This window comes from Crotalus tigris, unplaced genomic scaffold (assembly GCF_016545835.1).
Source record: "Crotalus tigris isolate CLP2741 ecotype Arizona unplaced genomic scaffold, ASM1654583v1 scf7180000024293.1627790, whole genome shotgun sequence".
NCBI lineage: Eukaryota > Metazoa > Chordata > Lepidosauria > Squamata > Viperidae > Crotalus > Crotalus tigris.
The window spans coordinates 1,339,529-1,355,646 of NW_024100466.1; the positions used below are offsets into that span (position 1 = coordinate 1,339,529).

Genomic DNA, 16,118 nt, shown 5'->3' on the forward strand with positions numbered 1-16,118 from the left:
AGTCTTTTTTGTCTGAAAAGATGCTACCAGATGTCTTCTAATTTTTAGATTTTTATTGATATCTGTTCTGTGATAGATATAGATATGTATCTATTGAAAACAACTTGATGGCATATAATCAGTTGGTATCGCCGAAATAATTTGGGAAGAAATTGTCATTAACTATCTTACGGAAGGAAATCTTAATAATTGTATGACATTTGTCATGTAAATAATCAGTTATAGGAACCTGGCTCTTGGTGAAGATTGTAAAATGCTTGCAAATGTCTTTTCACTGTATTTCATCTTTTCATTTCTAGGGACCATAAAGAGACAGATGGGGTGCAGGACCTAGTGCTAAGGTATTCCGATAACGGCTCTTCTCTGCTGCTTTCCTTCATACTGAAAACTCAACGTCTGTCCGTGTAACTTAGTCGCCAATTAAATTTTCTGAGTATTTTGGAAAATCATGGGGATTGGCAAAAACACTACTTCGAAATCTGTAGAAACTGGAAACCCAGCAGAGGCCAGATATGAGGATGAAGCCAAGCACACTGCTTTTTTTACGTTGCCAGTAAGTTAATGTTTAGAAATGTTAATTTGCTTTTGGTAGTATTGTGAGGCTGGTGCATTTCATCTGTGTAGTCTTCCTTAGAAGTCATGTTGGATTACGCTCTAGTTCTCCAAAAAGGGAGTCATGGAAATAAATTTTTACATGGCAGAACTTTGAAATCAGCATAGATAAGTAGTGTCTTGTGATGTGCTTTTCACTGATGTCACAATCCCTTTCTGACAGGTGCTTCCTCTGAAAGCTTTTGAAGGAGTTTTGAAGGAGGACAGTGTTATAAAAGCTGTCTGGGTAAATCAGATCTATTGAAGGATAGAGTTGAGTGTATTTTTGAGCAGGAGGAGTTAAAAGAAACAACCATTCCAATCTTATAAAATTAATTTGACAACTGCTTATGAATGACTTATTTTGTTCAGAAAACTGATGCAATAGGGTTGGCTAATTGCTCAAGTGACTACAGTCTTATCTATCTGAATGCATTAGATGAGATTAAAAAGATTGCTTCCAGCTATTCCTAAGGATGTTACAAAGCTTCTTTGAAGGACTGCAATTCATTGAAGGTCATTTGAGTACTGGTTGCCTTACCACAGATTATCCTAGAGATGAAAATGATACAGAAATGCATTATTCAAATCCTTTAGGGCAGGGGTTCCCAACTAGGGGTGCGAGATGATATTCCAGGGGGTGCGAAAACTTGGGTTTAGAAGTTTCAAAATTATAGTTTATATGCATAATTCATTAAAGGGTGCGAGAATCTATCAGAAGCATTCTAGGGGTGCGGGGTGTAGAAAAGGTTGGGAGCCATTGCTTTAGGGAATGGAGCAGCTAAAAATGGCAAGGATATAAAGGTGTAAATTTATGCATCATGTTTAAGAATTAAAAATAAAACACTTGCATAACATAAAAAGTAAGGTAATCCAATAAAAAATACTGTGCTTTGGGTGAAAGGCTCATGATAAAAAGAATCTGTGTTTAGTATAGATACATATCTGCTTATTTAGTACTTTATATATAATTTCAAAACTACACATTATATTGAAATTATTCATTTGTCAAATTTAGAATCTACATTATAATTGTAGTTACATACAATTGTTTTTCTAAAAATATTTTTTAAAATAATAAACATCTTGGTTTTATTAATCCGTATTCAGTTAACTTTGGATGCAACAGACAAAATCTGATTTAATTCTTCACTCCAAATAACAGAGAAGTTTGGACAGTTTCTCTCTAATTTTGGGAAATTTACATTTTCAGATTTTTATTTTTGACTGATACTTCTTACCCCCAATTAGTCAGCTAAGTCAAAAATCTTCTGTACTTTATGTTCTGTATTTTAGTTTATATTCTCTATAATTATTTTAGAGTATTACTATTAATTAATAATTATAATTATTTTTTCTTAGGTTGTAATAAGTGGAGGAGCAACTTCAAGTGGCGATCAAGATACAGAAGACACAGAACTCATGGCAATCTATACGACAGAAAATGGAATTGCAGAAAAGGTACCTTAAAAAGTTGATTAAATTTAACATCTTGATAAAAATGAACTGTTATAATTCATTTGTACATTTGCTCAGTTTGGCTCTGAACAAAGCCCGATGGAGTTCTTCACCAGTTCAAACTGATTTCTGTTGAATGGAATCATTAAAGGAGGGCCAAAATTACTATTCTAAGGCTATATGGCTTAGTAAAATTAGATTTGGAGATAGATGAAAACAGATGAAGGCACTCCCAATCTTTTCTCAACCAGGGCAAGAAAAAAAAATCTATAAGACTGCAGGCTCTGATAAACTTCAGAAGGAAGTGAATCAGAGCCTTTTGGCTGATAATAATGAAAAACAAAGCTGACTCATTCAGCCTTGTTTATCGTAAAATGTATGTTTGTTATATCTTGGTTTGCTGGGAAAATATCCAGTAATGGTGTCCTCTTATCATACAAAAACTTTATCAAGCAGATGAAGCTAATGCAGTCAAAGACTGCTTCTGCCCTTGGGCCCCAGTAGTCATGAATCACAAGATTGTTGTGGTTTCTGCTGTAGCAAATTGGATGCCAGCAGTGCCCTTGGTTGGATTCTTCACATTCTGTAATCTCCACCTCCATGAGGTTATAAAACCTTCAAAGGTTTTTCAGTCTACTCCCTTAAGTTCTGGTATTTATGACAGAGATTCTTGTCTTCTGTAAAAGCTTCAAGGCCATGACTCTTGTAATACCTTTAAAGTCAGGGGTTCTCATTCTTGGCAGCTTAAAGATGTGTGGACTTCGACTCCCAGAATTCCCCAGCCAGCAAGGCTGACTGGGGAATTCTGGGAGTTGGGGTCCACACAACTAAAAGCTGCCAGGATTGAGAAACACTGATCTAAGCAGCTGTGTGATCTAGCCTAAATCTTCTGAAAAGGTAAATCCAATATTGCCACATTTAGAATGTTGCAAAGTTTAGAATATTTCAGGAAAGTGTAGGAAGCAAACAAGTTAAAAAATTAAATTTCATGGAAGTCTTCTGGGACTTCAAAAATCTCTCCCCTGCGCTCCTCCCTCCCCCAATACCTTATTTTTTAAAGGATAAATATGATTAGGATTTTAAATCCTTTTCACAATTACAAAGGGTTCACCTGACTTGTATAATTTGACTCACTTAACCCATTATCCTGACTAAGATGCCATGTAACATTTCAAGAGTCATCATTATTTGACTTTCAAGATCAGATTGCTTCCTATGAGATTGGCAGATGTTTTGTGTCAACAGAATTCAGTTTCAAGTGGATTGCACAACTTTAATGTGCAAAGTTGTAATTGAAAATTTTCAAGTTGTATATTCTAGGAAACATCCAAATGCTGAAATTAGAAGGTCAAGTGGTGGGGGGGGAAGTTTACATTTAAAATAATGAGATTTTGGGATTTATTTTTGAATTAGGGCAAAGTATGTTTAGTTCTTTACCTCCATTCATTTTTCAAATTCTGCTTTGTGTTTTTGATCCTCAGTCAGGTAGAATATCTTGTAGAAGAGTTACCACTTTCCACACATGATCACACGGTCTTCAACCATAGTCCTGATCATCTTAGCTTTGAGAGCAGGGACGGTGCTAAACAGAACTTCTCAAAGTAGTGACTGAATTCATGCATTGCCATATGACAGAATAGGTTGGCCACCATTTTTTTAAAAAATAATTTTTTTTACAAAGAACAAAAACTAACAAAGTGCAAAAGAAGCAAAAAAGAAAGAAAAAAAAAAGCAAAAGTGCAGAAGAATAAAAACAAGTAGAAAGGCCATCTAATCCAACTCTCTGCTTGATGGAGGAATGTCTAAAGCATTTTAGCAGATGACTTTTTCGATGAAGAGGAACATACCATTTCTTGAGGCAGCCTATTCCACAGTTTGACAGTCCTTACCATGAGGAAATGTCTCCAAATATCTAACCTGAATCTCCTTTACTGTTATTTGAATGCAATTGCCTATGTTCATGCAATCATTAAGCCCTAAATCGTGATTTTTCAAAGTGCAGTGTCTGTGTCCTGGTATCATATTGAGTCAAACCCAAACATACAGCTATTTCCTGGGCTCAAGTTCCTCCCAGATAAAGTTGCACCTTGCAGTGTAGGTTTTCTGTAAGCTCTGTTGTACACATTCTCCTAACTCTTTTGAAAACATGGTCTTCAGAGGAGGTGAGAGATCTAAAGTTTGAGTTTAGCTGTTTCCTGTAGGAATCCATTGGCATCAGCTATTTCCGAGTGGGACCCACTGATACCATGGCACTACTGTTGGGTTCTGATGCCTGAAATGACCTCAGCTACAGTGATAGCTTCAGAACATGCTCTCTTGTGAAATAAAAATTACTCCTTTGTTTGATTTTCTGTTAATCCATTTGATAATGAACGCAGCATATACATATGAGGAAATAGGAGGAGGAAGCTGCATGTGCTTAAATCATATGGACCTATGGTTTAGAGCTTAAGAAGTCACGTTTGAAAACAAGATACTCTGCAATCGTATGGATTAAGTCAGCACTTTTGTTATATAAACCAAAGTTTCAGCAAAATCTGAAACTGCTAAATTAAACAAATCTTTTCCCCCCAAGGGCTACTGCCAATAAAAGGTGTTAAGTGTTCCTATTTTCACAGCCCTTAAATAACAAAATTTTAAACCATTTATATGAAAATGGCACCATAGCCTATGCAAAGCAATGGCCTTTTGAGATTTGCAATGAATATTTATTTTGGTCTTTAAATCTCAACGTGCAACACACAAAGCTTACGCTTTTTCATTTTGTGAGCTTCATATTATTTTCTTTGCTCTTTTTTCTTTATCCATCTGCTTTTCCTCTTTAGAAGTGTACTGCATTAGATAAGTAATCAATTGCTTGCATTAGAGATTAATAACTTCATTATTAAAGAGTGAACCACTCTCCACTTTTGGACAAAGAATTGTGTGTCTTCCTTGCTGACCTTTCCTATTCACTGCTTATTTATCTTCAACATTGTTCCTCATATATTTAATTTGACCTCATGTAGCTTTTGGAAACTATTACTTTCAATCTAAAGCCTTAGTAAACCTTGAACTTGAAAAATCCCAGGAACTAATTGCAGAAAAACAATGCCTTGGGTCTTCCTTTATAGAAGTGAAGGGAAGGTACTCTACCAAGTCAGATCGTTTCGGTCAGTATTGGCCATGCCAGCCTGTAACTTTCCACTTAACAACTGCTTCATTTAACAACTGCAGCTGGAACTGATGTCTTAAGTCGTTGTGGTCATATGAAGTTGCACTTAACTAACTCAGTGTGTAGCAACTTAGTTACAGCTTCCAACTGTGGTTGCTGAGTGAGGGTTAACTGTATGTGTAAAGCAGATCTCGCACAAATTTAATCTTCATCCTCGGTTTTATTATATTTGATTGCTGTGTAGTTGTTTGTCATAATTCTTTTGAATATTTATGAGACCTAAAAGAACCTGAAAAAGAACTCTAAACTCAGATTTGCCATATAAGTGTTTATCATACTTTACACCTCATTGTCTTCCCTAAACTCTGAATCTGTTCCAGCCATGATGTGATTGACATGAGGCACATGGCATTTTTCTTACATCAACAGAATTATAGGTTGTAAATTATGGGAAGTATTTGTGTCCAATTTGGAGGCCCTTAAGGATTCAGACAGATTGGAGGAGGTTCAGAGAGTGTCCAGGGGATTGGGAACTCTAGTCCTATGCAGAGAGCTTAAGGAAAGTGGTTGTGTCTGGTCCTGAGAAGAGAATGTGGCTGTATGATAGCATACTTTAGTAATATTCCACATTATCTATCTATATGAAGATCAGAGTTGAATTAGTACTAAATGGTCTCTTCCACGCCTAGGGTTATGTTTCTAGCAAAGCCATATATATTGAAATAAATGAAAGCTTATTAGAAAACAGTAGAGTATTGTCATAAATCATGGAGTCTGGATCTCTTATGCAAGTGTAATCTTTCTTTTTTTCCAGAAAATATCCCTTAACTTCTAATCTACCATCTACATTTCTTTGTGTAAACAGTTGGGCACGACAATCTTTTTTTGGCACAAGATGTGTGGTGATTATATCATAGGAACAGAATAATGCTTTGCTTATATGTAAAGGCAGAGGTTGGTTACGTTAAAGAGACGGTGCCCATGTAGTTTGGCTGATTACTAGAAAAATAAAAGGGTTGTTTTTTTTTGCTGTGTGAACTGATAGTGCTTTGCAGCAGGCCACAGGACTTCTCAGGCGTATCCCAGTAACATATTAATAGACTGTTGTATTAAATGGTGGCTAATTTAATGGTTGACAGAGTTCTCTGGCAGAAACCCTTGACAGCAGTGGAAACTCAGACGCACAAAGAACAGACATGATCTACACAATTGAGGATGTTCCGCCCTGGTATCTCTGCATATTCTTGGGGTTACAGGTACAATTGTTCCAATATATTTTTCATTGAAATGCTAATGAGCAGTTAAGTCAGAATTTAATTTTAAAGTATTGTTTTTAGAATTACTTAGCAGGGACCTCATGGGAATGACACTTTCACAGGACTCGTGTTTGGCAGGGTAATTCAGGCAGCAAAGAACTATAGATAATTTATTCCTGGTTTCCTTCTCTGTTGTTCTGAACAGAAATGTGTGGGGTCTATCAGAATGAGGTGGTGATGTTTCTGGCCATAGTATTTTCTTCTTGAACAAATAATTTCTGCATCACTATATGAAGGCACACCAGGTTATTTCAAAAAACATTTCCAAGAGGGCCTGAATTCTGAAATTATTTAGGAATGCAAACTGTACCCCCTACATTTTTTGTACTTGGGAACTCCACTGGGGTACCCAATTGTGCAGTCTTCACAGTTTTGCAGCCAGAATGCTTGTCTTCTAGCAGGGAGGGGATGTGTCTGGATGCCCTGAAGAGCAACTAGATGGAAGGGAGACTTTAAGCATGGATACATTCCATGAGAATATTCTCCTGCCCAGTTCTTGAATAGAATGAAGGGGTCATATGTGAGCATGTTAAATAAATAATCCTCTAACAAATCTTTCCATTTTAGTGGGCTTGTACAGCTCAGCTTCCTACTGATCTTATACTCTGGAAATTAGTGAGACGTTATGCTGTGATATGCTGGAACTGGCTTATACCAGCCTGCATTGGTGGATGTTAAATTTTCTGCAATTTTGTAAGCCGATTGAGTGCAGAGTGAGCCAAGATGCTTAGTGCACTGTTCAGCTGTCCAGCAGTTAGCAGCCTGGCTTGACAGTGGCAATGGAGCCAGCAGAGATGGTTGTTCAGCACTTATCAGTACAAACTAGAGGTTGCCTTTGATTAAAGGTTTTGGTTTGCCACACTAAGAAAATTGCTGAATGTGAGAATAGGTTCTTCTGGTGAGAAGAATTCAAGAGAATAAAATTGGGGCTTTTCATGTTTCGTGCAGTATCAATATGCAGATTGGAAACTGCTTCATAGAAAGGTTAACACTTTTGATCCACCCAATCTAAATTGTTTACTTTTGACTACCAAAGAGTTTGTTCAAACTCTGCTGTCTGAGATCATTTTAATAAGTATGAGATGTTGATTCTTCAGCACAGAGTCTGAATCCGTAACTGAGTTGTGGTCTCCTCCCTAACATCTGCCGGATTCTCCCCAATGGAATTTAGTTAGTATTAGGAAACCTGATGGCATATCACTAGTTTTTATTTTGGACTGCCATTTTCTAAAACCTTAACTGAGATCATCAAAGTGTGTTTCTTTATTAAGATAATGGTCATTTTCTAATGGATAAAACTATCCATACAGAATTATTAATTGTCTTGGTTTAATCGTAGTGGTATTGCAAACATAGGGAAAGCAATTTACACAGGTGCACACACACACACAATTAAAAAATAACCCTTTGTTCTTTGCAGCACTACCTGACCTGTTTCAGTGGCACTATAGCAGTGCCCTTCTTGCTAGCAGAGGCCATGTGTGTTGGATTTGATCAGTGGGCCACCAGCCAGTTGATCGGGACCATATTTTTCTGTGTTGGAATCACAACTTTGTTGCAAACAACGTTTGGATGCAGGTGAGTTACTCTTTGGTGATGCGTTAACTGCATATAACTTTTCCCATGAACTCTGGGCACTAATGCTGATGAACAGCATTATGTCTTGATTAAAGGCATAATACTTTGCCTGGGGAGAACCAGTTTCAGGTCATCTTTCAATTGTGAGGCTCCATTCCTAGGGTGGTTATGAGGTTTGAAATAAGGGAGAGGTCTGTGTAAATGTCCTTTAATTGCTATAGAAAGGATGGATATAAACATAAAAAATAGATAATAATATGCTGGCAAAGATGATAGGAGTTGAAGCCTATGTTGTCTGGCAGATTGTGACTAGCTGCGAGGAATGAATGTTCAGAAAGCTCCTTCAGAGTGGTGATGGAAGTATTTAGCTTATGTAAACAAATTTAAAAGAAAAATTGTCTAATTTATATTTCAAAATTTCAACTTGCCAACTAGCATTTGTTCAAAGCATAATAATTCAGTAATAATTAAACAGTTCAGGAAACAGGCAGATAATGTGCAAAATTAAAAACAGTCAAATTTGAGTCTGATAATAAAATGAAAAACATTGCTTAAATTATACAAGTGAGTTGAATTAGTGCCTAAATTAATTAGCAGCTGCTCCCCAAAGTCTCAGCCAGAAAACTTTTCTTATCCCTGGAGCCTGAAATCCTTCCAGCAGAGATTAGAAAGACTGAAGACACTTTTATGCTCCAGGTACCTTTCATTTCCATGTAATGATCAGCCCAAGCACTCTTTCAGCACAGATAATAGGATCAATACATTACTGTACAGGCGCTTACTTCTGGCAAAAGCCACCTCAGAGTGAACAGTGGGTGTACTGAACAACAGCTTCCAAAAAAGGTTGGAAAATTGGGTGCAGTCATATGATGATCCATTTAAAGACCATCATGGCTTACAAGTAAAGTTGCTGGCTCAGTTATGGTTGTAAGTCAAGGACTACCTGTATATTATAAACTTGATATTAGGAAACTAATGATCAAAGCAAAATAAGTTTTTGATTTTCTCTAGTATTAAAACCATAGAATTTTCCATTCAGTTATAATATTCTGTTATTGTAGGGGAAAAAAAACACTTTTCACCTTTGTACAAGGGCCAAAGTATGTTAAGTACCTACATCTATATTATGTTTATTCTAGGCAGAATATTAAAAAATAACATGGAAAAATAACAAAAGGATGAACACAGTCATATTTTACTTTAGGTCTAGCCCCTCCAAATATGATTTTATTTTGAAGCCTTTCTTTCAAAAAAATATGGAGTATATTTACCTACGAAAGAGAATATCGGGTGGGGAATGATAACTCAGTAGGATAAAAAAGGCAGGCCGGTTTAAATAAACTAGTGAAGATTATTGAAGGATACCAGCCCAAAGAAAACCTCCAGGATTTGTTCAATATCTTTCTAAGTTTCCTGGATTAGAACAGGCAGTCTGAAAAACAGGATCTTGTGAAAGAAACGAAGTGCGTACTTTTGCTTGCCCCTAAGATTTCTGAGTTGGTCCTTTTTACCAACCAAGGTGATGGTACAAAAACCAGAAAGCCAATAAAGGTTGTTACGAATTGACCCAGTGAGGACCCAGATTGTTGGGGGAGCAACATGCTGACTCTGAAGCACTGAAGCGGTATATAAGTCTAAGTGCTATATATAAAGTCTTCATGAAAATGGAAGCCAGAAAAGAGAGCATCCTTTTTGCTTTTTAAATCATTATCAGTTAAGTATTGTTACTGATAACTAGCAGTCTCCTCATACTAAAAGAAGAAAGGTGTGCCAAGGGTCACCAAAGCTCTCCCTAGTTCATCATTCTGTTCCTAAAAAGAGCCATACAGGTTCTGGTGAACACCTACCTCTCTACTCCTTATTACCAGAAATGTATACAAGAGGACACCTGTTGTAGAAATTAGATGGTTTCTTTTTGAATTGTTTTGTTAAGCAAATTCTGTTTGGTTTGATAAAGGATCAAGCATATCATTCTGGAATAATTTTGGAAAAGAAAGAACAGTCTGATTTTACAAATATTTTGCAAATATTTTCAGCATGCTGTCTGAAGAATTTTGGGGGTTGAACCCACACATCCTAAAGTTGTGAAGCTTGAAACAGGCTGAAATCAATCGTTTAGGGAGTGATCGTGCAAGAAGGAGAGTTTCCTTGCAAAAAGTAGAGCTTTACACTCGTCTTTCTTTCTCTGTAGATGTGCTTGTAAGGATCCTGTGATTACGCAATGGTTATTTAATTATTTGATCATTCCGGATGCACTCCTTCTTTTAAAACCTTTTTACTATTATGAGCCTTTGCAAAGCATTTTAATATGAAAGTCAAAAATGTATGTCTCTCACCCATCTTGTCTGTTAAGTGAGATGATTTTGCCCCTCCAAAAAACAGTTGTAATTATGAAAGAAGATCAGCTGTATCCAAAATAATCAAATAAACAAATGATAAAGTGAACAAAATAAATTTAGGCTACAAAACTGAAAAATGTGTGTCAGCTGTAGCCTCATTTTCACTGTAGCCAGACAAAATTTGACTGTAGTATTGATGCTAGACAAAATTATGCTGCCCGACATGGCGATGTATCCTTGGCATTCCAGTGCCACAGATCTTGATCTGTGACCTTATAGGAGCTGCCAATTTTCCCCCAAAAGGAATGAAAGGACACAGGAAAAAAATTGTACCCTTTGATTTCTGCTGCTTGCATGTTTTATTGGCCAATAAACCTTGATTCTAATCTGCCATACTAGAACAGATTGAGTCATGAAGAAAGGAAAAGAGTGGAGTAAAGGATTCTATGTTGTGCACTGTTGGGACAGTTTCTGTGGATTCTTGTGGAAGGAGGGATCCATGTAAGATGGAGTTTTGTCATTTTAAGACTGTGAATATAAGAAAAGCCAGAGAAGTTAAGGGAAATTTATGGCCAGCATTGCTTTCTGTTTATGCTCTCTGCCTTACCAGAGTTAGCCAGACAGCCTTACTATCTGGAAGAATGCAGGAAAAAAGGTAATCCCAAAACTGTCCAGGACTAAGGTATTTAGGATTCCCTAGATTAAAACTAAGAACTAGCTTATGCCCTTGGAGTGATTTATAATAAATTACTATTACTGTCTGTCCCATTCACTGTTATCATTTAAATCAGGGGTCTCCAGACTTGGCAGCGTTAAGACTTGTGGGCTACAGTTCCCAGAATTGTTCAACTCCCAATGCTAGCTGGGGAATTCTGGGAGTTGAAGTCAACAAGTCTTAAAGTTGCCCAGTTTGGAGCCCCCTGGTTTAGATAAAGAGGGAGGTCTCTGTTTCATTGATGAGATTGTTCTCCTAAAGGCCTTTATGACTTTTCAAAAACCATCAAATTAGTCCACACAGAGCCTGACGTCAACTCTTTTCCTTGTTCTCTTTGTTGGTTTTTGTGATTTGGTCAACCGTAGAATAACTCTTTAATTTTTCATTGTTTATATTGCTTGGGCACTATAATAAATTTAGATGAATTAGATTTGGAAAGATGAATTTAAATAACTAGTAAAAATAACATTGAACGGGTGACTCTTCTTGCATGCTGTGGCAGTGTTTTAAATGAGGGTGTTTGCCTCTTTCAGGTTACCCTTGTTTCAGGCCAGTGCTTTTGCGTTCTTGGCTCCCGCTAGAGCCATCCTCTCTCTGGACAAATGGAAGTGTAATAACACAGGTGAGCAACCATCCTTTCCCTCTGTGCCTTTGGTCATTCAGGGCAAAAACTGAAACGGAGGAAAACTACTTTTTTTAGGCTGACTCTGATTTATAATGGTGTTGAGGGCGTCTTGCCTTTATAGAACCTCCAGAATTGTTTACTAATTCTGTAGCTGGTCCAGAAGATCCCTGAAGGAAAGACAGAACAAAAATGGCTTTTTGGTGCAAATTTCAGGGCAGTTCTCTTGGTTTCTCAAGGGACAAGCAACACTCATTCTTCCACAAGAATTTCATTGAAATTGTTCTTGGGAGGAGTTTCTGAAAGTTGGTGGGTGGGGGGAACCTCATTGGCCAATTTACTTATTGAGGCTGCTGGATGGTTTCGCAACACCTTCAAGTTCAGAGACGATAAACAGCCAAGGACAGGGGTAGGCAACCTTGGCTCTTTTATGACTCGTGGACTTCAACTCCCAGAATTCCTGAGCCAGCAGTGCCCCTGGCTAAGGAGGAACAGCAGGAACAGAAAGTTCACAGGGGTTTGGGAATACCTACATATATTTTTGGAGCCCTCAGAGCTTCCTGAATTTAGCTGAATGTTCACATTGAGTGTCAAGGATTCAGAAATGGAAAATACAGGAGATCTAAATTGCATTCTATAAAATAGGATATATACACTCCAGCCTTTATAAACTAGGAGAAGAAAAGGGGGAAAAAAACCCCTTAATTTTGCATTATTGCTTCACCCACTGGGTGAGCTGTAAATAAATTGCATCAAGTATAATGAACAATAATTAGTGAAGAAAGTTTTATAAACAATTATTTAAGATGGTGTGCTTTTAATCATAATTAGAACTAGCTTGCCTAGTTTAAATATCCTGGGCAAGTTTCAGTCTAACTGTTGACAGACCTGCCTGAATGAAAGGTCCTGAGTGAACACCCTGCAGTTCAGCTGAATCAATATTCCCCTGTCTGTGCTGGATTAGTGCCCACAATCCAGCATGGAAAATGTTGCATTAAACAGGGGCTTCATTATATGCAAATGTAGTCATAAAATAGAATTAGTTCCCAGAATTGAAAGTTAGACCATATATTTTGCTTTCAAACTTTCAAATTTAGTTTTCTATTAATTATTGCCAGATAAGTCTTGCACACATTTAGGTAATTGGAATTTGGCAGATGATTTTGATGATATTAAGAGCAGTTTAGTTGGACTGTTTCCGCAACCTAAGTGCAGAATATAGAAGTAAAAGCCCTTCAGAGGATGACAAGCACTTATTATAAAATAGCAGTGAGGTATTCCAAAAGGAATTGGCTTGCATGAAGAAAAAGTAATCTGTTAATTAGACGTCAGATGGATCAATCCCAATGACTCAAAGCATCATGCCGTAGGTGCTTTGCTTTGAAGTACAGTAATTTGGAATCAGATCAATTTTCTGGTTTCCAAAAATATCAAAGAAAGATTGTGTGAAAAAAATGTGCAGCGATGATGCCGTTAATGTTTGCCTTTTATTCTCCAAGTAATTGGCTTCTGAAAACTCTGTGATTGTTGTCAATTTGCATCATATCATCATAGAGCTGGAAGGCACCTTGGAGGTCTTCTAGCCTGAGTTTTTTTCTAGATCTCTGACATGCTGGTCTCGTGTGGTATCTTTTGTTTTTTTTACCTCTGTAGTATTGTGTTTGATTGGGCCTTTAGTATTTCGTTTTTCAGAATTTTTCCAAGCATCCTGAACTGTTTTCCCCTCTAGGATTTCCATCTGTAGAATCCTTTCTAATATCTCTCTTAATTTGTTGAATTTGGCTCTCTTAAAATCTAAAACACTAGTCCAGGGGTAGGCAACCTCGGCTCTTTTATGACTTGTGGACTTCAACTCCCAGAATTCTTGAGCCAGCATACCTGGCTCAGGAATTCTGGGAGTTGAAGTCCACGAGTCATAAAACAGCCAAGGTTACCTACCCCTGGACTAGTCGGACTTCGTTCAGTTCCCCGTGGCAGATTCTAGTATGACATAATCACACTCCTTCAAAATTTCTACAACTTCCACTCCCTCCACCATTTCATCCTTATTAGGATTAAGTGCAGTATCCCTTCTCCGCTTTATTTTTCCCCCCAAACTAGACATTTATTTATTTATTTATGAGACTTATATACCGCTTTAAGTGCAAGCACTCTCTAAGCCAGCGGTTCTCAACCTATGGGTCGTGACCCCATTTGGGGTCGATCGACCTCTTTTGTGGGGTCGCCAAACGCGGCGATCCGCCATTTTGTCGCCTCCGGGGGCGCGCCGTGCCTCCGGGGGGGCGGTGCCGCGCACGCGTGCCGCGCATGGGGGTGGTGGCGCGCCTCCGGGGGGCGGCGCCACGCATGCGCGCCGCGCGTGGGGCGGCGGCGCGCCTCTGGGGGGCGGCGCCGTGCATGCGTGCCGTGCATGGGGGCGGCGGCGCGCCTCCGGGGGGCGGCGCAGCGCATGCGTGCTGCGCATGGGGGCGGCGCCGTGCCTCCGGGGGCGCCGCCGCGCATGCGCGCTACGCGTGCGGGTGGCGCCGCGCGTGCACGCCGTGTGCGGGGGCCCGCCCCCATGCGCGCCGTGCGCGGGGGGCACCGCGCATGCACGCCGCGCGGGGCCCCACCCCCATGCGCGCCGCGCATGCGCATAATGTTTGTGTGACGGGGGTCGCCGTCACACAAACGTTGAGAACCGCTGCTCTAAGCGGTGTACACCAGTAAGCAATGTATATATATATTTACATTGCCCCCAACAATCTGGGTCCTCATTTCCCAGAGAAATCTTATTTTGCATCTAGAATATCAGCTTTTGAAATACCAGGTTTCAAATATTAAATAAGAGAGAAATGTGTTACTAATTTTCACAGTTATCTTGTTAGGCTGCCAATAGGCAACAGCATGTATAGGCATAATCATATTTTATTTGAGATAGGCCCTAGTATTTTGGCAGTATTCCAGACTCTTTTCCAAATGAGTAGCTGTGAACATGCATGAGTTTCCAAATTTCTAGAAAAAGAGACTTTCAGAGTTAAGGTCAAAAATTCAGATCACGTTCACATATTGTGTTAAGTCATAATGTAGTCCATTTAGTTTTGGCATTTGATGTATTTGCAACCCCAACTATTAGTACATGATAGTTAAATAATAAATCTGACCGGTTGCAACTTCTTTAATAAATAGTGCTTAGTATGATGAATAGCCCAAATGCCTAAAATATGTATTTCTTATAATTGCATCAGTAAAGCTTTCTGGATTCAGACATAGATTTCCTCCCCACCATGTAGAAATTCAGGGTACGGTACAAGGTCAAATAATGTGATTATAGATTTTAATACATCAGGATGGGTGACATTGCTCTTTGCCTTCAGAAAAAGCTAGAAACTTTGTGGAAGTTAATTGGGTAAATAGAGAACATTTTGTTAATAAAGGGATCTCTTGTTCCGTCTTAGAAGCCATCCTCTAAAAAGGAGGCGTCAGACAGGAGCTGTTATTACAGTCTAGCCAGCCAAATTAAGAAGCGACATTTTTGTGACATAACACACCCAAATCACATCTGTGCTGTGAAATCATCCTCCGGATCATCCAAGTGAATCTCTGCCTCTTTGTGCTCACTGGAGGTTGCCCATTCTGGGACAACAGCCCGTTGTAGCAGCACAATGTGTGAATGCTATAAATGCTGCCTTCTGGGACCATTTTTACTTACTACGAGAAAGCCTAGAGTGATGGATTAGAAGGAACCTATCCATTGAGAAGAAGGTAGCCAAAGAGACAAACTCAACTGGTGGAAGGAAAATTAAGTTAGGGAAAAGTCAGGCACTTAGAGCTGGCTAAGCAAAGGCCCTCAATTCATCCTTGATCTTTCTCCTTAACCTCATGGAATGCAGAGGTCTCCTCTGGCTGAATAGATTTCTCAAACTCATTTATTGGGGGGTTTCTATGAGAACCTGAGTAAGCAGGAAATACCTTCCTGGGGGGGGGGTCATCATTTTGAATTTGCGCCTCCTTTGTCCCCTCTGCTGCCCCTCGCAAAATATATTTCCCTGCGTTCATTAGAATTTGGTCAACTAACCTTTTAGTCAAAACCCAGGAGAGAGGGGATTAAAAAGATCAAACAAGACCAGGAAGTGATATTCTATAGTTCACAAAAAATAAGGGCAATTCACAATCTTGCATAAGACAATTCATAAAACATTAAACATGGCACAATGTGGTTTGCTACCAGTTAGTTCGGATTTACTATTCGTGATTGTAATGTGGGAGCAGCAACAAGCTATTTATCTGCATGTAACAGTTACTATTTTAAAATACTAAAGAAGAGATAGGGGTCTTTTGCTTTACCTAAGAATAAGCAAGACAA

General features: G+C 38.6%; 1 protein-coding gene across 3 annotated transcripts in view; it reads left to right on the forward strand.

Moving 5' to 3' along the window:
• Positions 1-16,118, forward strand: part of SLC23A2 (solute carrier family 23 member 2) — a 56,249-nt gene that overhangs the window by 21,089 nt on the left and 19,042 nt on the right. For all 3 annotated transcript variants that reach the window (XR_005554402.1, XM_039324170.1, XM_039324171.1), the window contains exons 2-6: positions 300-553; positions 1,954-2,052; positions 6,343-6,459; positions 7,940-8,097; positions 11,685-11,773. Coding sequence is in view for 2 of the 3 variants with exons in the window: in XM_039324170.1 (XP_039180104.1) it covers positions 449-553; positions 1,954-2,052; positions 6,343-6,459; positions 7,940-8,097; positions 11,685-11,773 (568 nt within the window). In the remaining variant the exon portion in view is untranslated. The remainder of the gene's footprint in view (positions 1-299; positions 554-1,953; positions 2,053-6,342; positions 6,460-7,939; positions 8,098-11,684; positions 11,774-16,118) is intronic.